The 27,527-nt window shown below is 37.3% G+C and overlaps 1 protein-coding gene across 1 annotated transcript; it reads left to right on the top strand.

The window, feature by feature from the left end:
- The first annotated feature begins 20,213 nt into the window (after positions 1–20,213).
- On the top strand, positions 20,214–25,144 carry ip6k2b (inositol hexakisphosphate kinase 2b). The gene is made up of 5 exons (XM_019125725.2): positions 20,214–20,718; positions 22,341–22,557; positions 23,124–23,272; positions 23,404–23,579; positions 23,707–25,144. Exons 1-5 carry the CDS (start codon positions 20,508–20,510, stop codon positions 24,235–24,237), a joined length of 1,284 nt encoding a protein of 427 aa, XP_018981270.2. The 5' UTR covers positions 20,214–20,507; the 3' UTR covers positions 24,238–25,144.
- Positions 25,145–27,527: the final 2,383 nt, after the last annotated feature.

The raw sequence follows: 27,527 nt of genomic DNA, 5'->3' as shown, positions 1-27,527 counted from the left end.
TTGAGTGATGAGCTTTTAACTATTTCTAAATGGGTTCAAATTAACAAATTAATTTTAAATATAGAAATAAACTAAATGCATAATTTTTAGCCAAAAATACAATATTTCTAGGGCTGCAGATTTGAATTTATTTATTGATGGGACGCCAGTGGAACAAGTAACAGATGTTACTTTGTTGGGCGTGATACTTGACAATACTTTGTCCTGGTCCAAACATATAGATCATATAGTAAGCAGCATGGGTAAAGGTATAGCAGTAGCCAGGAAATGTTCTGCATTTATTTCGTCTTTGGTTTTAAAAGATGTGGTGCAGTCAATAGTTTTATCGCATCTTGAGTACTGCCCTATAATATGGTCAAGTGCATCAGAAAAGCACTTAAAAAAACTTCAGATTGTTCAGAATAGAGCAGCTAGGTTGGTGCTCCATTATCAATTTCAGGCCAGTGTTGCTGATATGCATAGAAAATTATCATGGCTTTTAGTGAAGGACAAATTACATTTACGAGTGCTGGTATATTTTTATAAGGTAATCAAGTATCATACACCATGTTTTTTCTTTGAAAAGCTTGTATATGTTGGTTTTAGACACGATCATAAAACACGTCAAGTGAGTAAGTCTCAACTGTTTTTACCATGTCCACAATCAAATTTGTTGAAAAAGACTGTATTTTATCGAGGCTCTGCTGCTTGGAATGTTGTTCCTATAAATATACGTAAAAGTAATTCAACACATGTGTTCAAAAGAAATTGTGTAAACATGTTGTTAAAGGTATAGACGTACTTCTGTTTGTGCTGCTACTATTAATATGTATGGGTATAGTTTTGTGATGTGACTGGATTAGCAATTGTATTTTTGTTATTATTTTATTTGTTTGAATGATTTTTTGTATTGTGTAACTCTGTGGACCCCAGGAAGATTAGCAACCACTTTGTGGAAGCTAATGGGGATCCAAATTAACAATAAACAATAAACAATACACCTTGTTTTAGATTATTGGCATTTAAATTAACAATAAGGTATTAGTAGTCATTATGGTTTTAGTGTATTTCATTTGATTTTTTTGCAGAGAAGGAACAGGAGATTGAACATGTTAAAGAGATTGAAATGTTCAGCCTGTAAAAGGTAGTTACAGGCTACAGAGAGACAGATGAGCAAAAAGCAAATAGATTGAGAACATCATAAGAGGATAGAGGGGAACTGCTACTTTTTGTACCAGAAGTAAATGTGTGTGTGTGTGGTCTCTGCAGAAACACGTGCTGCTCTGCTCACATGCAGCAGTGAAAATTCTGCAGTACCCCTCCAATACCGATACTGACTCACTCATCCCTCTGGTACCAACCCATATCTGACTGTATTCTCTAAGACACACAGAGTCCCTGCAGGATTTCCATTTTCTGCACAGTTTTATCAGCATTTCTCCAGAGAATTTTGCTAATGAGCCGCCACACAGCGACAGAACACAATTGTTAGTGACATTTGGAGCACTCAATGGGGGTTGTTCATACAAAGTTCTGTTTTGATAGAGATTTCTGACCTCATTCTATAAGACGAAAAGGGTTTCTTAAATTTCCTTAAGTCTTTAGGACTGAAAACTGAATTTTGGAAGTTTAGTTCCTATGTGCTGATGTTGGTGATAATATGTACATAATTAATTATGTGTTACACATTTTCCTCTCAATATCAGAATAAACACAAACGACAGATGTGAGTGACACAACAGTTAAGAAAACATCTAATCATAGCAGCATTAATATTCAGCACTTTTTTCAATAGATTGTTTTATAGCATCTTTACAGTATTAAACAAGAAAAACAATGTCAGTGTCGCTTTCGATTAGAATTACAACTTCACTTTCTTCTGTAAAGCAGCTCTGCAGAGTGATCATGTTTTTAATTACTTTTGACCTTAATGGAAAAAATTAATCAGAAGATTTCCATGTCAAAGAAGGCAGAGTCAAAAATCACACCTACCTGTTATGTAATCACCACAAACTAATGGTAGTTCAAAGGTTTTTCCAGAAAGTTCGCTGTGGCAAGCTTTTTTAAACTCCCATAACAAACCCCAAACAAACTTTTTGATTTTGTTTAAAATGACGTCAGGTTTGTTCTTTGAATTCATTGGAAGGCCTTTATAGCTGCACTACTTAACTGGCCTCTATCATTGTCTGCGGTTGAAACACAAAATAGCTGTTTATTTGCTGATGAGTAATGCTGATGATACATGGGGCAACTTTTGAGCAATTTTGCCAGGCAACTTTTTTTGAGCAATGTTGCTTGGGCAATTTCCCATTAAGAACGAGTAACCAATTTCTGTCTGGAGACTTTAGATTAGTCATGGGCCCTGTGTCTCACTTGGCTGCACGTTGATGGCAACATTGCCCAAAGTTACCTTGTGTATCATCAGCCTTAGTTTGGTAGCTTGACCTTCTTTTCTCTGTTTATGGACGTGACAAAAATATGCTAGGTCGAATGACAAAGACATAAAATCTGATTCGATCACCCAAATTATAAATCATTATTGTAGGCTTACTGTAATGAATTGAGGTAAGGAAGAGTTTTGACTTTTTTTTTTTATTTAGTTTTTAGTGATGTACTTTTAGTGATGTGCTATGGAATGGCATTTTGTTCTTTTTTAAAACTTTCATAGTGCAGCTATGAGTAAACTATGGATACAATTTTTAAGTGTGTTGACCTACTTTTTGCATTAAATTGATCCCATACCTCAAAGCTCATAATTTTTACAAAAAAAAATGGCTGTTTTGGGCATCTATAAAGAGTGTCTACACTTTCAACTAATTAAAGGCAGACTAAAAAATTAATTTCAAAGAGCTGATTTTTCATTTTGTTAATGTGATCTGTTATGTTGCAGCTTTTGCCCAGTCAGAGCATTTAAGAGAAACTTCATATCCTCCGTTCCTAGCCTCCAGTGACCCACATAAAAACCCTGCAGACCTACATTACTCTCATTTAACAAAGTGGCTCATTTGTAGAACAGAGAGGCTGGCTTTGGGGTTGGATATTAGAACATTGTGAAACCCACATAAAGACACATGAACTGGCAATCACATTAAAACAGCTGTGCCACACATACACACCCGATACTCCCCCCACACTGTTATAGATGCAGTTAATTTGAAAATGAAATTGATTAACCCATCGCAGCACTTGGGCATATTTGCACACAGTCTCAGTACATTGCATATGGTTGGGTGGATGTGGTGGGTGTCCACATGTCAAAGGCAGTAACATGGCAAGATATGCAATCAAGCATTAAGGAATTATAAAGTGATAGACACACAGAAATGAAAACATTACATTAGGGTTTCATTAGTTAACTACTTTAGTTACATGAACTAACAATGTTAATTTCAACATTTATATTAATAAATTTATTAAAATATTATTTAAATCAAAAGATGTATCTGTGAATGTTGATTAATGGACCTGAGCGAAAATTAACTAACAGTGAACATTTGTTTTTGTATTAACTAACACTAATAAAAACTGTAAATAATGTATTTCTGATTGTTAGTTACTGCATTGTATAATGGGACCTTATTGTGAAGAGTTATCCAGAAATTAAATGAAATGGAGAGAGAAAATAAGTGAGGGGAGACTACTCATCCAACTGTGAAGCTGGACACTTCTAGAAATGTCTCCAGATACCGTTACTCACTGTCTTGCTAACTGTGTTTCTGTGTCTTTCTGTTATTACCAGCAAATGCAGAGACAATGACACATTGTTTGGGATTGCCTTGCATATTTACTAACAGGCGTGCCAGAAATAAGGGAGAAATCATAATGCTTTAAATGATGGACATAGGTGCACCTCACAAGTGTGTTACACTCGGCTCTGGAGGGCCACCTTCCCGCAAAGTTTAGCTCCAACACACCTGCCTGGAACTTTCTAGCACTCTCAAAGACTTTGATTAGCTGGTTTAGGTGTGTTTATTTAGGGCTGGAGCTAAACTCTGCAGGACAGTGGCCCTTCAAGAGCTGAGTTTGACGCATGCTCTAGAAAGCGAATGTGCATTAGCTGGAAAATTCTGTTGTGCAGAATAATTTGATCTGTAGAAACACAAAGTATGATACTGTTATAAGTTCTAATATGTTACATAAACGTTTTTTACTAGATAGGATCTATGCATGGCTAGAAATAGCTGTTATTCGGTTGTGAAATGTTATGGGCTACATTTACACCTGTATATAGCACTGTCCACAAACAGATGTTAATTACATAAACAGAGTCAATAACCATTTGGCGAAACCAATGGATACCATTTTGTATTTTTTTTCCTGTTATGCTGTTATTTCCTGTTATTGTACTATTTATATAAACATTCTTTTGTATTGTTTGACAGGCTTCTTATGTACTTGCCAATTGTTTACTTCTGTTTTCTGGCATCAGTCCCTTTGTAAACCCTTTGTACTCAACATGATCTCACGGCAGTTCATACATATTTTAATAGGTGGCTAATTTGTACAACGTCATTCGTACAAATTTGTAAGTTTTGTGAAAAATCGAATGAGTACCCCCCATGCCCCTAAACCTACCCCTCACAGAAATCATATAAAATCATACGAGTGTGGTTGTATGAATTCGTACGAATTAGCCACCTCGGAAAATACATACGAATTGGTTGTGAGATAGCATTGGCATACTCCACATAATCAGTCATTGCTTGTTAACGTCCATCTGTGAGTCCATCCATTCCTCTGAATGGTTACTCTTTTGAAAAGGTTGGATTTTTTTTTTCTTATTAGTATTTCAAAAGTATATTGGGATATCTGCATTCTGGGAATTCCTCTTTTTTTTTCTTTGCCTTTTTTGCCTTTATTTTGACAGGACAGAAAGTATTGAAGGAAGCAAACTGGGAGAGAAAAAGGGGGACGCGATTGGGATTTGATTTCGGGATGCCTGTTGCGCAATACGTCAGCGTGCTGTCACAAGGCTGGTGCTGCTAACATAGTGGAATTTCTAAAAGGATTCTCTAAAGACAGTTTTAAAAACGACTAATTTGTAGTCCACTGGAATTGTAGTTTTTCAGATTTCTGGAGTTTTCAGAGTTTGAGAAAATAGGCCTATTCTAGATTGAGTTCACTGTGGTTCTGGTGTTTGTGTTAGCTGTAAGCCGTAGTTCTCTTGACCATGTTGATGAATACAAGTCATTGGTTGGTGGTTGAAAGGGTGTCTAATAGTTTGTTTGTGAGAGAGTGTAGGTGGGGAGGCTGAAAGAGCCATAAAGCTGTGGGGTGACTGGAGTTTGAAGCTATTTATGGCTCCCTATTTACCATCTGACCTCCCATTTGAAGGGCTTGTGTGTGTGCATCTGAGCAAGTGTTTGCTGATTCATCATCCCTGCTTTCTCCTTGACATTACTGTCGTAATTGGGTGCTTCTTAGTAGTGGAATCAGAAGAATATGATGGGGACGGCATGAGCTAAGAAAACTTCTGGCCCAGACACTCTGAAAACTCCTGATGGGTGTCAGAGACTCTCAGCTTTCATTCCAGTCTGTGTTTAAAATACTGTTTCCTTAAAAGCATTGCAATGTGGTTTAATACAGCACCTTGATGTCAAGGCATTTTTGGTAATGGTCAGTTGTGGTTTGTTAATGGTAAACTCTGATGAAACTCATCACAAGACTTTAACGTCCTTTTTGTGCACTTGTTGGTGACATGCAAAGGTTGATGAATTGGCTTCTTTTTGAAAAATATTTTGGCAGAGAAAGAAAAATACATGCAGGGGCATATGTTACGTAGTGTTAACCTTTTGTAGGTCTGTAACTGAATCACATCTATACTGATATTCAGTACAACAGCACAATTGTGAATTGTATTCTGACAATTTTTTTCACCATTCCATAAATTAAATAGCCAAAATGTGCTTTTGTCTTGCCTTTCAAAGAACAAATAAGCATATTAGACTGATTTCTGAAGGATCATGTGACACTGAAGACTGGAGTAATGATGCTAAAAATTCAGCTTTGATCACAGCAATCAATTACACTTTACTATTTGTTCACATACAAAACAGATATTTAAAACTGTAATAATATTTCACAATATTACTGTTTTTATATTTTTATTGTACAAATAAATGTACAATAAAATATATTGTAGCTCTATTCTTTTTCTATTCTATCTGTTTCCATTTTATTTATTATATAATTAAAAAAAAACCTTGCTACATGTACTGCGTTAGGCTAACTGAGACTTGTATAGCACTTGCATATCATTGCTCTTTTGTTGATTTTGATTGCTTCCATTGTCCTCATTTGTAAGTCGCTTTGGATAAAAGCGCTAAATGACTAAATGTAAATGCAGCCTTGCTGAGCAAAAGAGATTTCTTTTAAAACATTAGAAAATATTACAGATCCCAATTTGAACACTATGTGTGAATATAATAATAAATGTATTAAAAGAGCTGTTGTAATTATTATTATTATCATTATTATTGTGTTACTTTTTATATTATTTTACAGAACAACAGTAAAATTGCAGTATTAACACACATAAATGTTGATGGAGCTTTTATTTTGCCGGACCTCAGTGCTTCTTGTTGTTGATAATAAATGACTATATAGTTATAAATGATTCTCATTACGAATTTGCGAAGATGTTTTTTGTACATATCACATTGTCACATCCATGCCTAGTAAAAATTCATAAAAATGTTACTGAGCAACTAACACTGTTTCAGCGCAGATTTTCTCGCACTTTGGACTTTGAACCCTCACACAGCGCTGTCAGAATGAACACATAACATTCTGCAGTTTATTTACTAATTGTTTAAGGCCACTTTGCAATTTTAATCATCATACAGCAACCACCCCTTCCTCTTCTCATTGAAGACATGTGATGCAGTACTAAACAGTCTCTCGCTGTCTGTACTTGTAATGATTTTTCTCAAACAGTTTTAAATGCTTCCACTTCCACACTGCCAATTTATTTGGTCTTTTCTCTTGTTTGGCCGAACACTGAAAGATTTTTTTTTTTTTTGCTATTTTCAGTGGAATTATTTCGGTTGCTGAACATTGGGTGCGTCCCTAAATACCTTGCACTCTGGTTCTCTAAATCTGCATTCTAGTCTCCATACCTGAAGGATTCATTTTCTGGTTATTAAATAATTATGTAGTGCTCCTTTCAATTCAGTTATAATCAACATGGCCAACAATCACTGCATATTTTTAATGAGCATTATCCCTTGTTTTTTTAAGCTTTTTCCTTATTGTTACAGTAGATGTGCTTAGTCATAGAGCTTTATTGAACTTACTGCCCATCCATTATGCAATATATGGCAACTGTTTGGCTCATGAGGTCCTATCACACACTGCTTCCTCTTAGATTGAAGTTGCTGCAATTGGTAAACCTCTTCTGAGATTTGGGACTCTCGTGTTTTTGTGTTCGCTTTGGTTACTTGGAGAGCAGCTCTCAGTAGTTGCAGCCTCTCCTGATTTGAACTCTCTCTAGCTTCATACTGTAATCCAAAGCCCCAGTCAGTCAGGCTATCTTTGTTCTGGTGGACTTAGGCCAGACTCTCCAAATATGGCCATGACTTGCTTCTCATATAAATGGCTTCTGGTTCAAAATAGTTTTTAAATAGTGTATGTCACAAAGGCTTCTAACTGCAGGTATTGAAATGAATGCTGCGATCTGAAATGCCAAGACAATGTCAATGCTGCTACATGACTCTGGAATTGTTTGGCTTGTGTGGCCTGTGGTTATGACTCAACTATATGAATGTATTTTGTTTGTCATAAAAGGTCCCTAAAAGTTCAAAGTGTATTCTATGCGTTCTGCATTTGTTATTTTTATTGGTTGTCTCAAATATGCTGGAAACAAAAATATTAAAGCTGTTTGTGCAACAAAATAAAAATACTAATCATTATATTGATAAATATACTGTAATTACAAGCAATACCCTTTTGGTTATGAGATTCAATGCTCAAGTTGTACCCAATTAAAATGTTAATCCGTTTATGTCTGTTTATCAACATCAACGACAACAACAAAAAATCCCATTGCCATGTTGTGGTTCCTAGAGAAAGCAGACAGCACAGCTGTTTTTCTTGTTAATGTCATTTGGGAGTTGACTTTAAGATGACCTGTTTTTGATTGTCCTGCGTCAGTGTTCTTTGCTGATCCCTGCACATTTCTGTATGTTCTTTTATCTGTGGCCAATGGCCAATGTTTTGTACTCCCTGAACTTGTGGTTAAACGTGAACTTCTTTTTTTTTTTTTCTTTGAGGCAACTTGCATAACATGGGAACACTCACATAAATAATGTCTTGCTTTTGGCATTCACAGCTGCAAAATAACACAAACATATGTACACACAAAGCCACAAGTGTAGACATGCCTTTATCTTGGGAACTCCTAGAAGTACAGGAAAACTAAAAACCTCAAACATCTGCTGGCTATGCACTCACTGAACTTATAGCCAATAGTGTATGTGCGACTTTGTGTTTATAAACTTTGGCTCACTCCTTTATGTTCTCTGGAATTGATATATTGTATCTGACAGGTGTTTTTTTTTTTTTTTTTTTTTTTTTTTTTTTTTTTTTTACATTTGTTTTCAGGAAAATCTTGCTTGGTTTCCATGTGCATTTAAATTGGTCTTTGTGTGCTTTTCAGTTTGTTGTTTGATTTCATCTGCTTCATAAATGTATCTCTGTTTATTATCTAAACATAATGGCATATGTTGATATGTGTGCATATACTGATGCATGCATTTTACCTATTTTTACTTTACTATTTTTTATATTTAGTATATAGTGTTTTGTTTTTTCAAGATCATCGTAGCTCATAGTAATATTTTTGTGATTTCTTTAAGCCACAGGTTGGCCATATTGCATAAAAATCTGTGCACATCTGTGAATGTGATCTGGTTTTTGGCAGGCCAGGATTGTCTGCAGAGGTTCCACGTGAGCCCTTCTGATCCACGTGCTTATTTTGCTTTAGTACCTTCAGGCCGTATGGATTCAATTAAAGTACAGTTCCAGAGAGAGTGGGAGGGTGGTATGACCAGAGGGAGCATTCTTGAGTCTGAGAGGAATGGAATGGATACAGCAGGCCTGAACATTTTACAGAGTAAATGCCAGAAAACAGTTTGTGAACTTGAACTTTAACACCGTGTCCTAACTACACGTGACGTGACACGTGATATAAGGTATCTTTTTCATGTTAATTTGGATTTTTTGTCCTAACTAGCCACGACGGCGAAATGCAAAATTTCTAATTTAGAAACTGTCTCTATTTCCGTGACGTCGCGGTTGGAACAACAACAACATACAAACTATATGACAGTAGATATAATCTCAGGTGATTATGTGCTTTATTCAAAGTTGAACGTGTCTAATAATTTTGTGTGACCTTACAGCCATACTGAAAGCAACAACAGATAGTTTACCTCTACGGTGGCCTGGTAGTGCACAACACAATGACATTAAAAAAGCCCCCAACCACTAGGGGGGCAGTGTTGACAGTTAAACACCAATATTTCTTCGAGATGCCACTAGAAATTCTCAAAGGATTAATATGTGTAACTTAATATGTGTAATCGATTTTTAAATGAACAACGTGTTTTTATTGAATGTTTTGATATCCTGATAATCTTAATGTATCGATTCATGAAACGAGCAGAAAATATATCAATAATATTATTTTTAATTTGGACAGTTTAGCTATGCTCTTGTACACAATGGACTCTATGCATGGTCACAGCCATTGCTCTTTCCGTAGAGCTTTCAAAATGACAAGAGAAGAAGATGATTTTTCATCTTACAAGAACTTTCCCGGATTACTGTAAATGAATTTCATCACATGGAGAAGGGCATTAAACATTTCAAGTTACATCAACAACTTCAGGGTGAGGAGTATTGTTCTATTGACTAAATAGCAAATCTAGCTAATAAGGCTGGATAATGCTGCTGCACCGATTTGATCAGCACTAAAATAGCAAGGCTAAGTTAGAGTTTAGCTTTAAACTCCGTCCACCTCAGCTTTTTATAACTCGTAAGAGATAGTAGAAACAACAGCAGGGCTCCCGGTAATCCACGTTTATTTGCATCGGTGGCTTTGATAGGTGTTTGCTGTGACAGGAACTTCTTCACTTGATATAAAGTATTTTAAATACTGTTGCCATTTTTAGATTGTCATGTATCATAATAAACCTTAAAGGCCCGTTCACACCATAACTATAAAGATAACGATAAAGATATAGTTTTAAAAATCGTTCTCAGTAATAAAAAAAAAAAAAAAAAATAGCAGAGTCTACATCACAAGCTATAATGATAAAGACACAGAGAAACAATATAGTTGGAATCACTTTCAGAACTTTTTTTTTTCCAGCTGATGAATGATTAAAAACATTGAGAGCCAATCAGAATCCTGCTGTAACAAGCTCAAGAATTTAAAGCAGAGGACGAGGGTGCGCTTAGAATAAACAGATTATATCGTTCGCTGGTGTGGACTCTAATATCGTTGTCTTAATCGTTATCATTCTTTGTGTGAATGGGGCTTTATTCTGACAGTTTCTGGGAGTTATTGTTATATTTTCAATTTTTATTATCTGTAACCTAAAGCTTGAATTAATTGTTAACATTTAATATAGCAGTTTTCCAGGGATCCCTAACACAAACATGATGAAGCTATTCAGTAAAAAGCAGATCAGAAATGGTTAAGAGGGATAGGGACGTGTGTGTTTACAGTGTGTGTGTGTTCACTGCTGTGTGTGTGCACTTTGGATGTGTTAAATGCAGAGCACGAATTCTGAGTATGGGTCACCATACTTGGCTGTATGTCACGTCACTTTCACTTTCACTTTGAAATATTACTGATATTTACAGTCTATTGGCATGTTTGTAACATTATATAGAATATTAATTATTCTTCATTATTTTAAATATAGTAATAATTTAAAATGCAACTGAAAGTAATTCAAAATGTATCTGAAATCAATTAAATATGTAACCCAATGTAATTATCTTCACAGATTGTTTTAAAGAACTCCCATCCATACTGTTGCAGCACTGTACCAGACAGCACACTGTTCAGAACTGAGAATCAGTGTAGTTCCTTGGTATTCGAGTCTCGGTACTGGCAGGAGTTGTAGGTGGGTGGGGAGTGAATGAACAGCGCTCTTCCATCCTCAATACCCATGGCTGAAGTGCCTCTGAGCAAGGCACTGAACCCCCAGTTGCTCCCCGGGCACTGGAGGTAGCTGCCTACTGCTCCGGGTGTGTGTTCACGGTGTGTTCACTTCTCACTGCTGTGTGTGTGCACTTGGATGGGTTAAAAGCAGAGCACCAATTCCGAGTATGGGTCACCATACTTGGCAAATATCACGACTTTCACATTTTTTTTCAGTGGGATGGTGGTCGTGTTTGCAAGAGAGGAAACTCGCTGAGTGGTTAAGGTATTTACCATGCATTGCTTGTTATTCCAACTTCTCTCCTCGTTGTAGCTGTCCTTGCTCTGGTCTCACGAACCATGTGGAATGCAGGTTCAATAACTCTCCAAAAGTTTAAATGGTTCTACATCTCAAATCTAGATTGGATGAGACATGTTTTCAGAAAATACACAACAAACAATGTAAAAAGTTAGTTTGCCTACACTGAACCTGAAGGGTACTTTAAAAATGTATAATTTATTGACATACAAGTAAAAAAAAACAAAAATTGCATGCTGTTGTCATTTTTGAGGTGGCGCCTGCAGACTGTAGTATCAAAAGTGATGTTTAAATCCTTACATCTAACGTTACTACTCTGAATCCATATGATGCAATTTCAAACCCAAAAGTCTCAAACCCAAAGAGATATTCTTTATAAAAGTTAAGACTCGTCCACGCCCTCCTAAAATGGCTCATTCTAACATGCTAACACTTTGAATCAGGTGTGTTAACAAAGAGGGACATGCAAAATATTCAGAGCTGGGGGGAATTGAGAACCGCTGATGTAGAGTAGCGTTTGTGGTTTCTCCGAACACAAATGCAGACATGGTTTTATGTTTACACAGCGCGATGCAACGCAACGTGTAAAAAGACTGTATAAGTCATTATAATCCGTAATTATGTCCCCACTGGATGCAACAAATGCCTCGTTTGTAATGGGTTTTATTGTTTTTGCCTTGTGGCGCCGGTGTTCTGACCAGGACATGCATCACAGTATGGCAAGGGGCGTAACATTTCCATCACACACTTGAGGCATTCGGCCAATAACAAAATACTGGATAGCTGACCAATCAGAGCCCACCTCACTTTTCAGACCGATGAGCTTTGTAAAAACACCACGTTTCAGAAAGGTGGGGCATAGAGGAGAAACAATAATGTACAGTATGTGGAAATGTGTTTTTAACCTTTTAAACCGCATAAACAGATTTCATTACACCAAATACACAAAATGTTCTTTTTAGCAACATCATATGATCCCTTTAAAAAGCAATTATTTGGGTACCACCTATTATGAAGACTAACCAACAGTCCCCATGCAGAAAATGGTTTATAGATTATTAGTCTAATTATATAATGGGTAATGTTTAAAGTTAGATGTGGGGTTAAGGAATAGAAAATATCTTAATATAAGAACAATAGAACTTAATGGCAGTGTCCATGACAACAAAAGTGTTTGTGTGAATGAGAGAATCTCTGATGTTGTGCAGAACGAGTTGGTGGATTTGTTTGTCTCTGTGTGTGGGAAAGTATGTCAACAGTGTCTAGGGGATATATGATGATTGAGGGTGTATTTATAGAACCTTGTCAGAAATGTCACTGCAGAGCATTGACTTTGCACCATCTTGCCATAGTACTGAGCACAGTTCACTAGCAATGAGACACATGGGCATGCATGCTGGCCTCATGCTTAATGCACTTTCCCTGCAGACATTTGTTACAGAGGTCAAAATCTGCCTCCAACTTTATCATTGGTATCTCTGTGGTGATTAAGCATAAAGCTGAAGGCATTGATGCAGAAGGACTTCAAAATGGGTCAAAAGCCAGACACAACAATGCACACGCATGGCATGTGCATCAACACAGATAGATCACAGCATCTCACACAGCACATTTAGGTAAGCTACTGTATGTAGATTTAGGAAACCACTGTTTTGTACATTTTATTTATTTTTATGTCTGACAAGGGCAACTTGATCCTAGGTGCAGTACATATCCAGTCCATGTGACCCTAATGTGAACTGTTGAATCAATTATATTTTTTAACATACCTGGATGAATTTAAATTGCCAATGTCTTAATTTAATGCCAGTGTCACTTTCAAAAAGTGTAAAGAATAACTGAAGCTGGATAATTGAAACTAGACATTGTGTATGTCATTTTTCAAATGATATTCAAAGCATCTTTAAACTATTTCTTCAAGAAACAACTTGGTACAAAGAAATGGTAATATGAGTTTACTTTTATGATGGATATGTAGCCTAAGTGAAGGAATTACAACTGAAATATGGAAACTGTTGTGCCACTCCCTGTTTTTTTTTTTTTTTTTGTCATCGAAACAAAGTTCAGTGATTAAACTATGTACTTGATATGATTGTTCCCTAATAAATATCGTTAACTAGGCCGCACACAGAGTTCAGGCTTTGGGTCAAAAGCTTCAACAGTCTAAATGCCTGAGAATTTTGTGCCTAAAGTATTTGTTCACTGAATGTTTAAATGTTTGGCAGAGGCGTGTGTCTGATCCACCCTGACTTGACCTCTTATTGTAATGTCTGTCAAACTGTCCATCTCTGTGTCTAGGTTTTAAATCCAATAATGCCTCCAATCCTCATAATGCATTTGAAAACAAAATTAAACGTGTCACACTCTCTCTGTTTTTCTCTCTCACACTCTTTATCACTCTTCCTCTGTTTTTATGTTGAAATAGGATACTTTGTTTTTGTCCAAAAGAAGCACATGCTTATACGCTGTGTTGTATGTAAATAGTGGACATGATGAGTGTAAATACAGTGTTTTACAGTTCATTGCTAAAGCAACAAACAGCTTTCAAACGTTTTTGTGCTCACATGCCGTTCATCACGTTTTATCTTTCTATGGAAAATACTCCTATCTTTGTCAGAACCAAACTGTAGTGTGTGTAACTCAATAAGTGTGTGTGTGTGTGTGTGCTATCCTTGACTCTTTTCTTTTATCATGAAATCGGTCCCATCTGTTTCCATGACGCAAAATGTCTGTATTTTGACAACTTTTTCCGCTTATGTTTGTAAAACACTTCAAATGACAAATATCAGTGTGTGCAGGTGTTTATGGATAGTAAATATTGCTCATCTTGCATTTTCTGCTAGACTTGGACTTTCCACTTATAGATGATCTGGTCTATCTGGACTGGATTAAAGACGCACCAGCGACTAATTATTATTATTATTTTTTTTTTTTTTGTAATTCGCAGAGTGAAGCAATAGTGGCCTTAAAACTGAAATACCACACAAAAGTTGCTTTTGTAGAAATATGGGCGAATATTTGAGGATGATTTATTCTACAACTGAAAGTGTCCCATCTTAGGGGGTTACCAAAAGAAAGGTAGAAGCTTTAAGCTGATTATGTGATCTCATTATGGTGGTCACCATGGAGGAGGAACACCCTTACGTAGAATCAAATATATTTTAAGCCATCGACTGCAGTCTTCATCTCATGTTAGTTTGCATGATTTTAAACATGTCTAAAGTACTGTTCATTACTTTTGGTGTTGAACATTTTAAGATGTTTGATGTAAAACAAAAAGTTACTTTTTGGATTACTGAGGCTCTAAACCATGAATGTTGAAGAGAACTTTGGCTCTCGAATGTGTCTGGGTGTAGAGAAAGAGGACGTAAACACTGGTAGCAGTGGCTTGGATCTGACTTGTTTGTGTCAATGTGAGAAAATGTGGGTAATTTCAGAATAATGTTGTCTATATTTTACCACAGAAGAGGTGTGAATCTGTTGGTCATTGTGTCTCTGTCACATCCTTCTTCCTGTCACATAGACACAGGTTTAATGAAAATGTCACTGGCAGGAAATGTAGGCCATCATCCACATTATTAATTTTAACACCATATGGGTCATGTATTCCAGCACACACACACACACACAATGATAGGTGTCTATGTTGCTCACTGTCACACTTAGGCAATATCAGCATTAATAGTTTATGACAAGTGTCAAGAGTTGTATGTGTATGTGGTGAGGAAGCAGCAGTTTTTGATGCCTAATTTGATATTATATCTAGGGATGCATTACATCAGGACCTTATTGGTTATTTGTAACTGATGATGTTGGGTATTTATTTTTATGCTTATTTCCTTTCCTGTTTTTACAGTTTAGATCAGTGGCTCTCAACCCTTTTGAATCCAAGGCCCCTCATTGTCAACAACAATATTTGTGATTTCTACATTTGTTTGTGGTGAACTGGAAAAGGATTTGAGATTTTCAAAAGGAAAAGGAGTAAATTTTTTTTTTTGCTCAATTTTTATTCCCTAAAATAATTTACAGCTTGGCCTAACAAGAAAAAAGACCATGGAGATTTATTTATTTATTTATTTTCATTTTCATGGCATTTCCAGATCTAGAAATCATGCTTAAAATGTAGTGTGAATTAAATTAACTTTTTTTTTTATTTTATTTTTTTATTAATCTTGGGGCCCTATTATAGAATTTTAATATTAGCCATTTGTAGATTATCAGCCATACCAGTAAGAAAATAATTATGGGCTTATTGATGGCAAAATATATATATATATATATATATATATATATATATATGTATATACATATATATATTTATATATACAGGTGCATCTCAATAAATTAGAATGTCATGGAAAAGTTCATTTATTTCAGTTATCCAACTCAAATTGTGAAACTTTTGTATTAAATACATTCAGTGCACACAGACTGAAGTAGTTTAAGTCTTTGGTTCACATTTAACAAAAACCTACCAATTCACTATCTCAACAAATTAGAATATGGTGACAGTTAATCAACTCAAAACACCTGCAAATGTTTCCTGAGCCTTCAAAATGGTCTCTCAGTTTGGTTCACTAGGCTACACAATCATGGGGAAGACTGCTGATCTGACAGTTGTCCAGAAAATAATCATTGACACCCTTCACAAGGAGGGTAAGCCACAAACATTCATTGCCAAAGAAGCTGGCTGTTCACAGAGTGCTGTATCCCAAGCATGTTAACAGAAAATTGAGTGGAAGGAAAAAGAGTGGAAGAAAAAGATGCACAACCGACCGAGAGAACCGCAACCTTATGAGGATTGTCAAGCAAAAAAGATTCAAGAATTTGAGTGAACTTCACAAAGAATGGACTGAGGCTGTGGTCAAGGCATCAAGAGCCACCACACACAGACGTGTCGAAGAATTTGGCTACAGTTGTCGTATTCCTCTTGTTAAGCCACTCCTGAACCACAGACAACGTCAGAGGCGGCTTACCTGGGCTAAGGGGAAGAAGACCTAGACTGTTGCCCAGTGGTCCAAAGTCCCCTTTTCAGATGAGAGCAAGTTTTGTATTTCATTTGGAAACCAGGGTTCTATAGTCTGGAGGAAGGGTGAAGCTCATAGCCCAAGTTGCTTGAAGTCCAGTGTTAAGTTTCCCCAGTCTGTGATGATTTGGGGTGCAATGTCATCTGCTGGTGTTGGTCCATTGTGTTTTTTGAAAACCAAAGTCACCGCACCCGTTTACCAAGAAATTTTAGAACACTTCATGCTTCATGATTTCATTTTCCAGCAGGATTTGGCACCTGCCCACACTGCCAAAAGCACCAAAAGTTGGTTAAATGACCCTGGTGTTGGTGTGCTTGACTGGCCAGCAAACTCACCAGACCTGAACTAGTATTGTCAAGAGGAAAATGAGAAACAAGAGACCAAAAAATGCAGATGAGCTGAAGGCCACTGTCAAAGAAACCTGGGCTTCCATACCACCTCAGCAGTGCCACAAACTGATCACCACCATGCCACGCTGAATTGAGGCAGTAATTAAAGCAAAAGGAGCCCCTACAAAGTATTGAGTACATGTACAGTAAATGAACATACTTTCCAGAAGGCCAACAATTACAACATCATGACAACATAATGTGCATGGGCATGTATAGTTTTGCTGTGTCCTTGTCACATTTGTACTGTATTTCTGAATGTGTAGTAGGCATTGCATTTTTCATAGGTGCCCGCAACTAGCATGTATCTGCAAATTGTGCAAATGAATCTTTATGTGTCGATGAGCTGCTTTATTTTTGTGTTGGTGTTTTCTAGAGATCTCCTCCGTTTTTTCTGTCTGTTGATGTTACATAAGGTGTCTCTATCTTACAAATGCGGACCCAGTCATGAGAACTGACTTATTATCTTTAATGTTTCAGACAGATTCACGGATGACTGCAGTACAGGAATAGGTGGCGTAAGAAGATCTGGCTTTGTCCATGTTGACCTTTCCTGGTTGCATAAGCTGGTTTCCAATTCATGCCAGCTTGTATTGTCTGGGCTCACAGCAGTGTGTGAACCCCCCCCCAATGGGTGCCAGGCTGATATCCAGTAACATAACACACAAATGCGCTCATACACCGTGACCCTTACCAAAAAACCCCTTGCTGTCAGTCATGCACAAACTGGCTCATGCTCAGTGGCCTACTTTCTCATTCTCTGTGGATTATGGTTTGGCAGAACCGAAGAACACCAAAGACCCTGTCTCAAAATGTTTCATAATCACATTTCGACACCGCAGCCTGCTCTCAGAATCAAAGTGATGCGTCATTATCAGAGGTGTCACATCCTTTGTATTTGGATCCAAGATTATAATTGCCACATTTAACATCAACAGTCACCATCACCCTCCATCAGTATTAGGTCAAAATATAACCCAGTCTCATCCAATTGTACAACTGACCATGACCTGAAACCTTGGTTCTTGTACTCTAATCTCAGGCCACATTCCAAAAAGGCCAACATTTTTTTGGGACATTCACTATTTGTATCACTCTGGTTGTATTTGCTTGGGGCGTTACAGGCCAGAAGTATGTTGTGAGCATTGCAGAGCAAGGAGCTGTCTGATATTTGCCTGAAGATTGGAGCGCATCTGTGTTTTCTCTTGCTCAGAGGGAGGATTCTCTCACCAGTTAGTGGGGAGTGGAAATCTTAGAATCCAAAGTGGAGCTGGAAATCCCATAGTGATTACAGTCTATGCAGTGCTTCTCAAAATGATAAGTTTGGTGTTTTGACTTCTTTTTGAAATAATTTATACAAGGTAAACACAAAACATTTGTTATAACAATATTTGTTCATTTATTATAACAAGGAAATCCAATGCAAATGCAAAATAATATCAAACTTAGCCTGAAACTCAATAATTTGTCAAGTTCTTTTGGGTTCAGATCTGGTGACAGACCTGTAATAGCTCAATGCCATGAAAGAAGCTGAACAAACTTTGTGAATCAAAAACGACTATTTTTAAATCTCAGGTAATGATTGATGGCAACTATGTATGTAACTGTAATGCTGATTAGAAACAGTGAAGCTATATATAGAAAATGTACAATGTATGCCACAGATTATGTGAGGGCAGAGTTTAAAACTTTAAACTAAATTATGTGATTTTAAAAGATTGTCTATTTACTCAGAGTGCCTCTACATGAACAGATTATAATCTGTGTCAAAGGCTCTGGATTAGGACTGAGTCTTCACCCAGCGCTCATTGATCACACACACTAATCCCAGTCTAGGGAAGTAGCACAGAGTAGATTACTATGTGTGTGTGTGTGTGTGTGTGTGTGTGTGTGTGTGTGTGTGTGTAGAGAGAGGTTTGTGTGCAAAGGTATGGTTGTCTCATTGCCCAGTTGTCCCATTGTTGTCCCAGGGCCTCAGGGGTGATTTAACGTGTCTGTATGTGCGTGTGTTTTATGTAACCATGAGCGTCATCCTTGCCTGCTGCCTCATTTTTAAACTAAATTACAGTACAGCTCATTGCTGAGCTTTGATTTAATATTGAGTGATTTTGTTGAAAAATGTATTGTGTGTGTGCATACCCAGCAATTAAAATACTTTCTCAGTTTAATATAAAATAAGTCAACAAGATGTAAACACTGTGGTGCTGTCAAAACATTACTCTTAACAGCAATATTGTTTACATGCACTTTGAAAATTCAGTTTCAGTCAGATTAAAACAGTAATTATTATTTTTTAAATTACTTACTGAAATCATACCAGTACCATACCACTTTTGTGAAGTCAGTCAGACTAACAGATTTAGAAGGTGAAATAATAGAGCAGCTTTGTCCAGCATCTAATCACACCACAGTTGGCCTCAGCTTTGTGTGCTTGACCTGAGAGATAAAGGTCCTGCACAATCTGTATTTAATCTTTTTTCGAATTCGAATTTCGAATTGTGTCATGTATACCTGCACAAAGAGAAGACCTGACTAACATAGTGCAATTTTAATTGAATCAACCATTAATGTACGTTTTAGGCAGGACTATCTGTTCGTTTGAATCCAGTGGAAGCAATGTTCAGAAAACTTTAGAAGAAGTCATTATTTGTTTCACACTTTAAGGGAAAGTTCACTGATTTTCAACCAACTTTGTATTGTTGCAATGTTGGTAGTATATGAACAAAATGCAGTATTTTCCATGTATGTTATTTTAAAGATTGCTTGCACTTAGAAAAATCATGCTGCGCACATACTAGCTTGATGACAGTATTTCCATCACAAACACTGTAGGCACACCCTAGTGAACACATAAAAAACCCAAAGTATACTTGGAGCTTTAAGCTTTAAAACATGGTGTATTCCAAGAATGTAACAAAAATATTTAAGATTAAGGGGACCATAGAAAAAATTTTATGAATTACTCATTGAGAAATCTTGAAGACTAGTGGAACGCATCCCCTTCAATGTCCGTCTGTGAATACAGACTTGGAATTTCTGGTTATATATTCCATGCTTCTTTAGTCACTCAGTTTCCTAGTCAAGCAGGAGAAAATTGCTGAGAAAGAGTATGCTTTCACTTTCCTTTCCTGATTCCTCATATCTCTTTGTTTTGGTCTTTAACTCCAACAACCCCCAACTTATATCTCTAATACACACTCTCTCTCTTTCTCTTTCCTGTCCCTTTGTTTGTTCAGTTTCCCCTTTCTCACCACCCAACAACAGCTGCTGTGCTGTGATTGGCTGAGTTTCATGAGGGGGGTGGAACCATGTGACCTGCTGTGATATTTTTCCTGCCTGCTTAGAACAGATCTCTCAGTTACAGCAGAGACAGAGAGACAGATACAGTCTCACAGTCTGTCCGTAGTGTTAAATAATCCTGCTACGCTTAGAAAAAGAAAACATTATAACATAACACCTTCTGGATTACAGTTTCCATATTCCTTTAACAGGAAGATATAGGAATATTTTTCTTTTACTTTGGTTTTCTTAGCCTTTTGTGCCTGAACTGCCACCAAGGAAAGAGGAACAACAGAGGAGGAAGACAGACAGACAAATAGAAAGCTATAGATCAGCCTGAGAAAGACGGATGTGTACGGAAGATGAGTCCGGCTTTAGAAGCGCTGATAAAGGGGTGTAGATACCCAGGGAAGGGAGGAGTGATGTTGGAACCATTTGTCCATCAAGTCGGCGGCCACTCTTGTGTACTGCGGTTTGGGGAACAGACCATCTGTAAACCACTAATACCTAGAGAACACCAGTTTTACAAGAGCCTTCCACCCGAAATTCGCAAATTCACGCCACAGTACAAAGGTAAGAGGACACTAAACAGAACATGACCATTACAACCAGTCAGCCACTTACTTGTTTGTATGCTATTGTGTCTTCCTTCCTCTCTCACGCTTTCTTTTTCACTCTATCTATTCATAAAATTTAGTAACGAGTGCTTTAAATCATTGTTTTGAATAATTTATATGAATAAGTTACACTGACTTATTTCCTACTGTGCAGCTTGACTCCTATACAAGGCCACACACACTTTCATATGCAGTAACTGATTGGATGCCCCTTTTTGAATGAGAGTTAAATTGCGATATATAGATAGATTGAGAGAGAGAGAGAGAGAGAGAGAGACCAAAAGAAATTCAGATGGATAGACATACCTGTATAGATACATACATGCATAGATGCATAAATACTTAGTTATAAGACACATGCACACTCTTACACTCATAACACTTTTGGACACGCGCAGATTTATGTTCATGGCATCAGATGGAATATCATGTTCAGTTCTTTTAGTCTGATATATTTAAACACACTCATGCACACAGACACACTGGCATCTGTCACAGTGTATTTGGCAGTGTCTTTGACTGGGCAAGGAGTGTAGGAGTGTGTAAATGCGGACACACACACACATGCTTGTGTATGCTTAAAATGCTTACATTTTAACATGTTCATCTCTTACACAAACATAAGACTCCTCTGTGTTTTATTACTTACCATAAAGCATGACACATACTGAAAGATGCTAACCACACATTCTCTGACACAGCAAGTGTAAGCCACAGTGTGTATGAGTTGGTGCAGAGACTGATGTCATCATTCTAGCATGACTGCAGAGGTTGAGTGGCTGCAGGGTCCTAGTGCCCGAGTCTCAGACATACATACATACACGCAATCATTACAGACAGGTTAAAGCTTTTGTATTTGAAATAAGAATTGTATGTTTTAATGCTGATTATGCCATTCAGTGTTGAAAAGGTTTTGCTGTTCTCTTTCTTTCTCTGTCTTTACCCCCCTACTCCACTCAACTACCCATAATCCCTTTGTGATGCTCAGTTCCATCTATGGTTATCATGAGATACCACCATAAATCATGTCTTAGGCCACTTGCTACTTGTGTATATGTATATTTTTGCTTTGTATGTTATGTATTGATCTGTATTCTGAATGTACTAAAGCAGTTTTCCAAATGGTTGCTGTCTGTAAATTTCAGTGATGCAGTTTCTGTAAAGCTCAGACTGTGAAGTTGTCAAGTGCTTTCTTGTATTTGATATCTGATGTGGGAATCTTGCAGATGGTTTGCCCACTGATTGGTAATAAAAGAGCTCATTGAATCGTACCTTCTTGCATCCTGTGTTTTTTTGTGTCTTTTTCTGCTTCGCACTAGAAGGCATGCAGAACGCTCTCCCACATTCTCACAGGAATATTCCCTATCTACACAAATTCATTCCCTTTTCAACCACCTGCTTCTCTTTTATGTTTTATGTGTGTTAAATTACATTTTAAGCTGGAGTGGGTAAGAGCTACATTTTTTAATCATCATATGATTCATCATATCTGAATCATATGTTGTTTATGCGTCAATACAATGTCCAGTGTACTCATGGTCTCTCTCTTTCTCTTTTTTTCCCTCGTGTTCTCTCCAGGTGTGGTGTCGGTGAGTTTTGAGGAAGATGAGGAGGGGAATCTGTGTTTGATAGCATACCCGCTCCACAGTGATCCAGCTGATTTGGAAAACAAAGAGCCCTCTGCTGATGGCGAGCCCAAGAATAAGCTTGTTAAGTGGGGGAAAAAGAAACCATCAGGCCTACTACCAGAAAACGAGAGAGCCAGACAGAGTCGCAAAGAGGAGAAAGGCAAAAGGTAAGGAAAGACACATGGTTAATAAACCACTGTTCAAAAGTATGGGGTCAATAAGATTTTTTTTAAAGAAATTAATACTTTTAATCACCAATTATGCATTAAATTGATTAAAAAAAAGTAGTAGTAAAGACCTTTACATTGTTACAAAAAAAATGGTTTTGAATATTTTTAAAAAAAAATTTACCACATTTTCCACAAAGTATTAGGCAGCACAAATGTTTTCAAGACTGATAAGAAATGTTTCTTGAGCAGAAAATCTGCTTATTAGAATGATTTCTGAAGACTGGAGTAATGATGCTGAAAATTCAGATTTGCCATCAGAGATGATAATTAGTTTTAAAATATATTGAAATGGAACATTTCACAGTATTGCGCTTTTTCTGTCATTTTTGATCAAATAGATACAGCCTTGGTGAGACTTTTTTTTAAAAACATGACAAAATTTTACAGACCCCAGATTTCTGAACAGTGATGTGTACATCCTTATCATATAATTCAGTAGTTGGCACACTCACATTCACATAATGATAGTAATTTGTTAACCCTCCCTCTTTTGAACTTTGCAGTAATCGGGATGATAAGGCAGAGGTTTTGTCCTACAGTCTGGAGAAAGGAAACGTGGTTCCTCAGATCAAACACAACCCTTGGAGTCTGCAGTGTCACCAGCAACACCTACAGAGGATGAAGGAGAACTCCAAACACAGAAACCAGCACAGTATCCTTTCTCACGAGTGGACACACTTACAAATTAAAACTGCATAATGATTTGTAAGACATGTAAGCTAATTTATACAATTAGATATGAAACTTTGTAGTTTTTCCTCCTTGACCCATGACCCCTCATAGAATTTATTCTGCTGGAGAATCTAACATGGCGGTACCGGGTTCCATGTGTTCTCGATCTGAAGATGGGAACACGTCAGCATGGGGACGATGCTTCTGAGGAGAAGAAAGCAAACCAGATTCGCAAATGCCAACAAAGCACTTCCTCTTCTATTGGAGTACGCCTCTGTGGCATGCAGGTAACTACTACATCTTCTAAAAAATCTAAATACATGCACATGCTAAAAAGTTTTACATCGGATATGTCTTTGTTTTAGTGATTGGTACAACCCTAAGTCTAATTCTGACCTGTATTTCTCCTAATAGATGTATCACAGCGCTACAGGGCAGCTGATATTCATGAACAAGTATCACGGGCGTAAGCTGAGTCTGGCCGGGTTCAAAGAGGCCCTGTGCCAGTTCTTCAGTGACGGGCGAGTTCTGCGCAGAGAGCTTCTGACCCCAGTGCTGCAAAGACTGAGAGAGATGAGAGCGGTGCTGGAGGCTTGCGAGAGCTATCGTTTCTTCTCCTCCTCTCTTCTCATCATCTACGATGGGGCTCCACCCCCTGCCCCATCTAGATCCCGGCCCTCTCGTGGAGGAGAGGAGGAAGATGAGGAGGACGATGATGAAGATGAGGATGACGACGATGAGGAGGGAGCCTACGGAGGGCGTCGTGATCACTCCAGCAGCGCTTCACCAATGGTGGACGTCCGAATGATCGATTTCGCCCACACAACGTGTCGTGATTATGGAGAGGACGGCATTGTTCATGAAGGTGGAGACAGCGGCTACATCTTCGGCCTGCAGAATCTCATCAGCATTCTGTCACAGCTTGAAGAGCACAGCAACGACTAAACCCTTGTGCGACGTCTTACCGTGCATTTGCCATGCCAAGGCTTACCGTGGGCATCCTGACCATGCCATCAGGGTTTAAAGTTCACGCTTAGCTCGCCCTGCTATGCTCTTTCATAGCTCTAGCGGAGAGCGGTTACGTAGGCGAGGGTCAAAGGAAAATCCTGAATTCCCAGAAACCCTCCGGAGCTGAAGGGACTGAACTCTTTTGTAATTTCTCACTGAGGTGAAGAAGTGTGGTCCTTCTCCATGCCTGTTGTTTCTGCTCGCCCTGAATCGCAGATGGCCGGCAGTAGATGAGTTTCTGTGACATCTCATCTGCTTGTGTATTTTTATTCGTTCTCATCATCTTTGAAAGATAAGGGAAATAAGCTGATGCTTGCATTAAAAGAGACATTTCTAAAAAGACATTAGCGAAATATGATGTTCTACACACCTTTTAAAAAGAGGTGGGTTTGTAGCAACGGTAGCACAGTCATAATTTGATATGACAAGCAACTAAGCAACATACATGAAGGTGCTTTAGAAACACTAAGCAGGACTCAAGGGAAGAGACTTGGCTCTTGCAGGGAATGATGGGTGTGTGGAAAAGGGAATTTACAAAATCCTTTTCACATTCCTGATCATTAAAGACTTTTTCTCTTGGACATTTTAATATATTTCATCGACTTGGTTCCTCTTCATTCCATAGCCACGTGTTGAAGATTAGCATCCTCACTCCAGAGACTTTAAAGAGAATCCTATTTATTTATAAGAATATTTCTATCAAATGTGAATGGAAATGTGACATTCCATCCCTAGTTCTACCATATGATGTAAGTGGTATAAGTAGAGAAATGATTTTTATGTCATGGTTTTCTCTGTTTTTGACAATACGAAAAAAATAAAAAAAATCTGTTTTGTTGTGGTACATTTTGTTATTTCTCTGTGTGTTTGAGATTATAGCATAAGTATGATATGTCCTCTTTGACATTAGACTTAATTCTTTGACAACTACAAAATCTAACTGATATTAGCACTCTAGTAAATATGTTTGTTTGCTTGAAACCAATAACCTTTCAGCAAAGCCTCCAAAGGCAGATTAAGTTTGGTCGAAGTCTATGGCTACTAATGTGTAAACAGTGTACTTGTACAGTAGGTTCAGACCCTGGTCAGTGTACATGGTTCAAATGTAGGCTGTATGTTTTTGATACAAGATATAATGCAGCGAAAGCCTATCTAAACTATAAATAAGCAACATCGCTTTCATTTGTCAGAGGGCCCTGGATTCGGACACCAGATGTACAGCTCACCGCTGCTTTGGCCGAGCCCCAGCAGGCATATTACGGATTTGCTAAACCATTCACTAAAAGCTTTCTGCAAGCAGTCTCTAAGCCTGTTATTTGTGGGTGTATTTGTGCAGGAGTGCGAGGGAGTTGGGCTGGATTGTATGTTAGAACTGAGTACATGCAGACAGTAGTGGCTTGTTTTTGTTTCCTCATGTGACCCCTCTTGAGTAAGCATGTTGTGTATGGATGTGGAATAATGTGTTAGTAGATATCGTGTTTTATTGGTCATTCACCGTATATGTTTGCCCTCTTGTGTCCTTGGCGCAGTCTGTGACTGCCTCAGCTGTTCTAACACACATTCCCAAGTAAAGCTCTGGATTACATTCCAAATGCCGGAAAACTACTCGTAAGTGGGAAATACCATTGGCACATTCTTAATCAGGTCGGCATGTGAATGCTTTCTCTAAGAGAGCAACTGGTTTGAAATTTAAAAATGTTACCAGGTAACAAACACTAAATGGAAAATATACATGGAATGCTGTACAGGAGTCATACAAACAGCGTGGGTGGAAGACGCCAAAAAGTTGCAAGTAGTCATGTGATTGCTACATTTTCCCTCAAAACAGGAAACATCTGATTACTCAGATTACTTAGAATGCCTTGATGAGAGTTGTTTGGATTCATTTTTTTTGATTTTTTTTCTCTAAATAGATTTGTTGATTTTAATGTAGACTTCTTTACAGTCTTGAGTTATCGCAATTATTCACTTTCAGTATAATTTAGTAAAGTTGTTATTGCTGGCATTAAGGTGTAATTTCACGTTGGCCTAGACTAAAGTGTTTGGATTTATAGTTTTCTTTGAATATTTGTGTGCTGTCTGAATGAATGTCATATTTTTACAGCTCCCATATCATCCTCTTTCCTCATCTGTTGCTGTGAGCATGGGTTTTGTAATAATGATGGATTACTATGGCAACATAATGTGATTATAGAAAAGGTAGTTGTTTTCCAAAAACCCAGAAATCTTTTTGGTGGCATAAACTGAAAAATGCACAAGTACACTAAAAGATAGAGGCCATATCTTCACTGCTACGTAATGCTGATATGCATAGAGTAGCACTAATATATGTAGCACTGATGTATACAAGGTCTTTATTTTGATTTACAACATTTTGTTTTTGATAGAAGTTTCTCATGCTCACCAAGGCTGGATTTATTTGAAAAAAAAAAAAAAATCAGTTGTACTGTGAAATATTATTAGGTTATTATTACTGTAAATTTAAAATAGCTGTGTTATATTGTAATATAGGCCTATTTTTGAAATGTGATTTATTCCTGTGATGGCAGTGCTGACTTTTAGCAGCCATTACTCTAATCTTCAGTGTTACATGATTTTTTAGAAATTATTATGACATGATTTTAAAGTAAATATGATTTATTATTAACATATATACCCTATAGGCAGTTAAGAGTGACCAAGGGCCATCAAAGGAAACACATAAAAAAAATAACCATAATAATCAATATGATGTAAAACAAATTATATTTCACAAGTTGAATGGAATAAGTAAATAATGACATTATTTGAGTGTACTATTTCTTTGACTGACGTCATGAAACCTCATTAGGCTGAAATATGAGCTGTACGTGGAGTCTCTCAGAGCCATTCTTTTGGGACATTGTTGTGTGCTATCTCTAGCTTACACAACATTCATCATCTGATTATCTAATTAATTAGCTTGTCCATCCTTATCAACAAGGCCACAGATATATTGAAGCATTTTTAATTTAGCTACACTTCCATCCAGTCTAATTTTCTGTGTCCCATATGAGGTTGTATTTTTAACTTGTACCTTATAGGTACTTCAGAGTTTTTTTTTGTTTTGTTTTTTTTTCTAAATGTATTTATCCACTTTATTCACAGTGACAATATATTTAGCTGGACACTCTGAGGTAATGATTAAACCAAACACAGAACAGCAGACAGGTGTTCATTGCCTCCATCTATTCCACTACAGTGAAAAA

Source organism: Cyprinus carpio, chromosome B6 (genome assembly GCF_018340385.1).
Source record: "Cyprinus carpio isolate SPL01 chromosome B6, ASM1834038v1, whole genome shotgun sequence".
NCBI classification, from domain to species: domain Eukaryota; kingdom Metazoa; phylum Chordata; class Actinopteri; order Cypriniformes; family Cyprinidae; genus Cyprinus; species Cyprinus carpio.
This window is presented reverse-complemented; position numbering and strand designations above follow the sequence as displayed.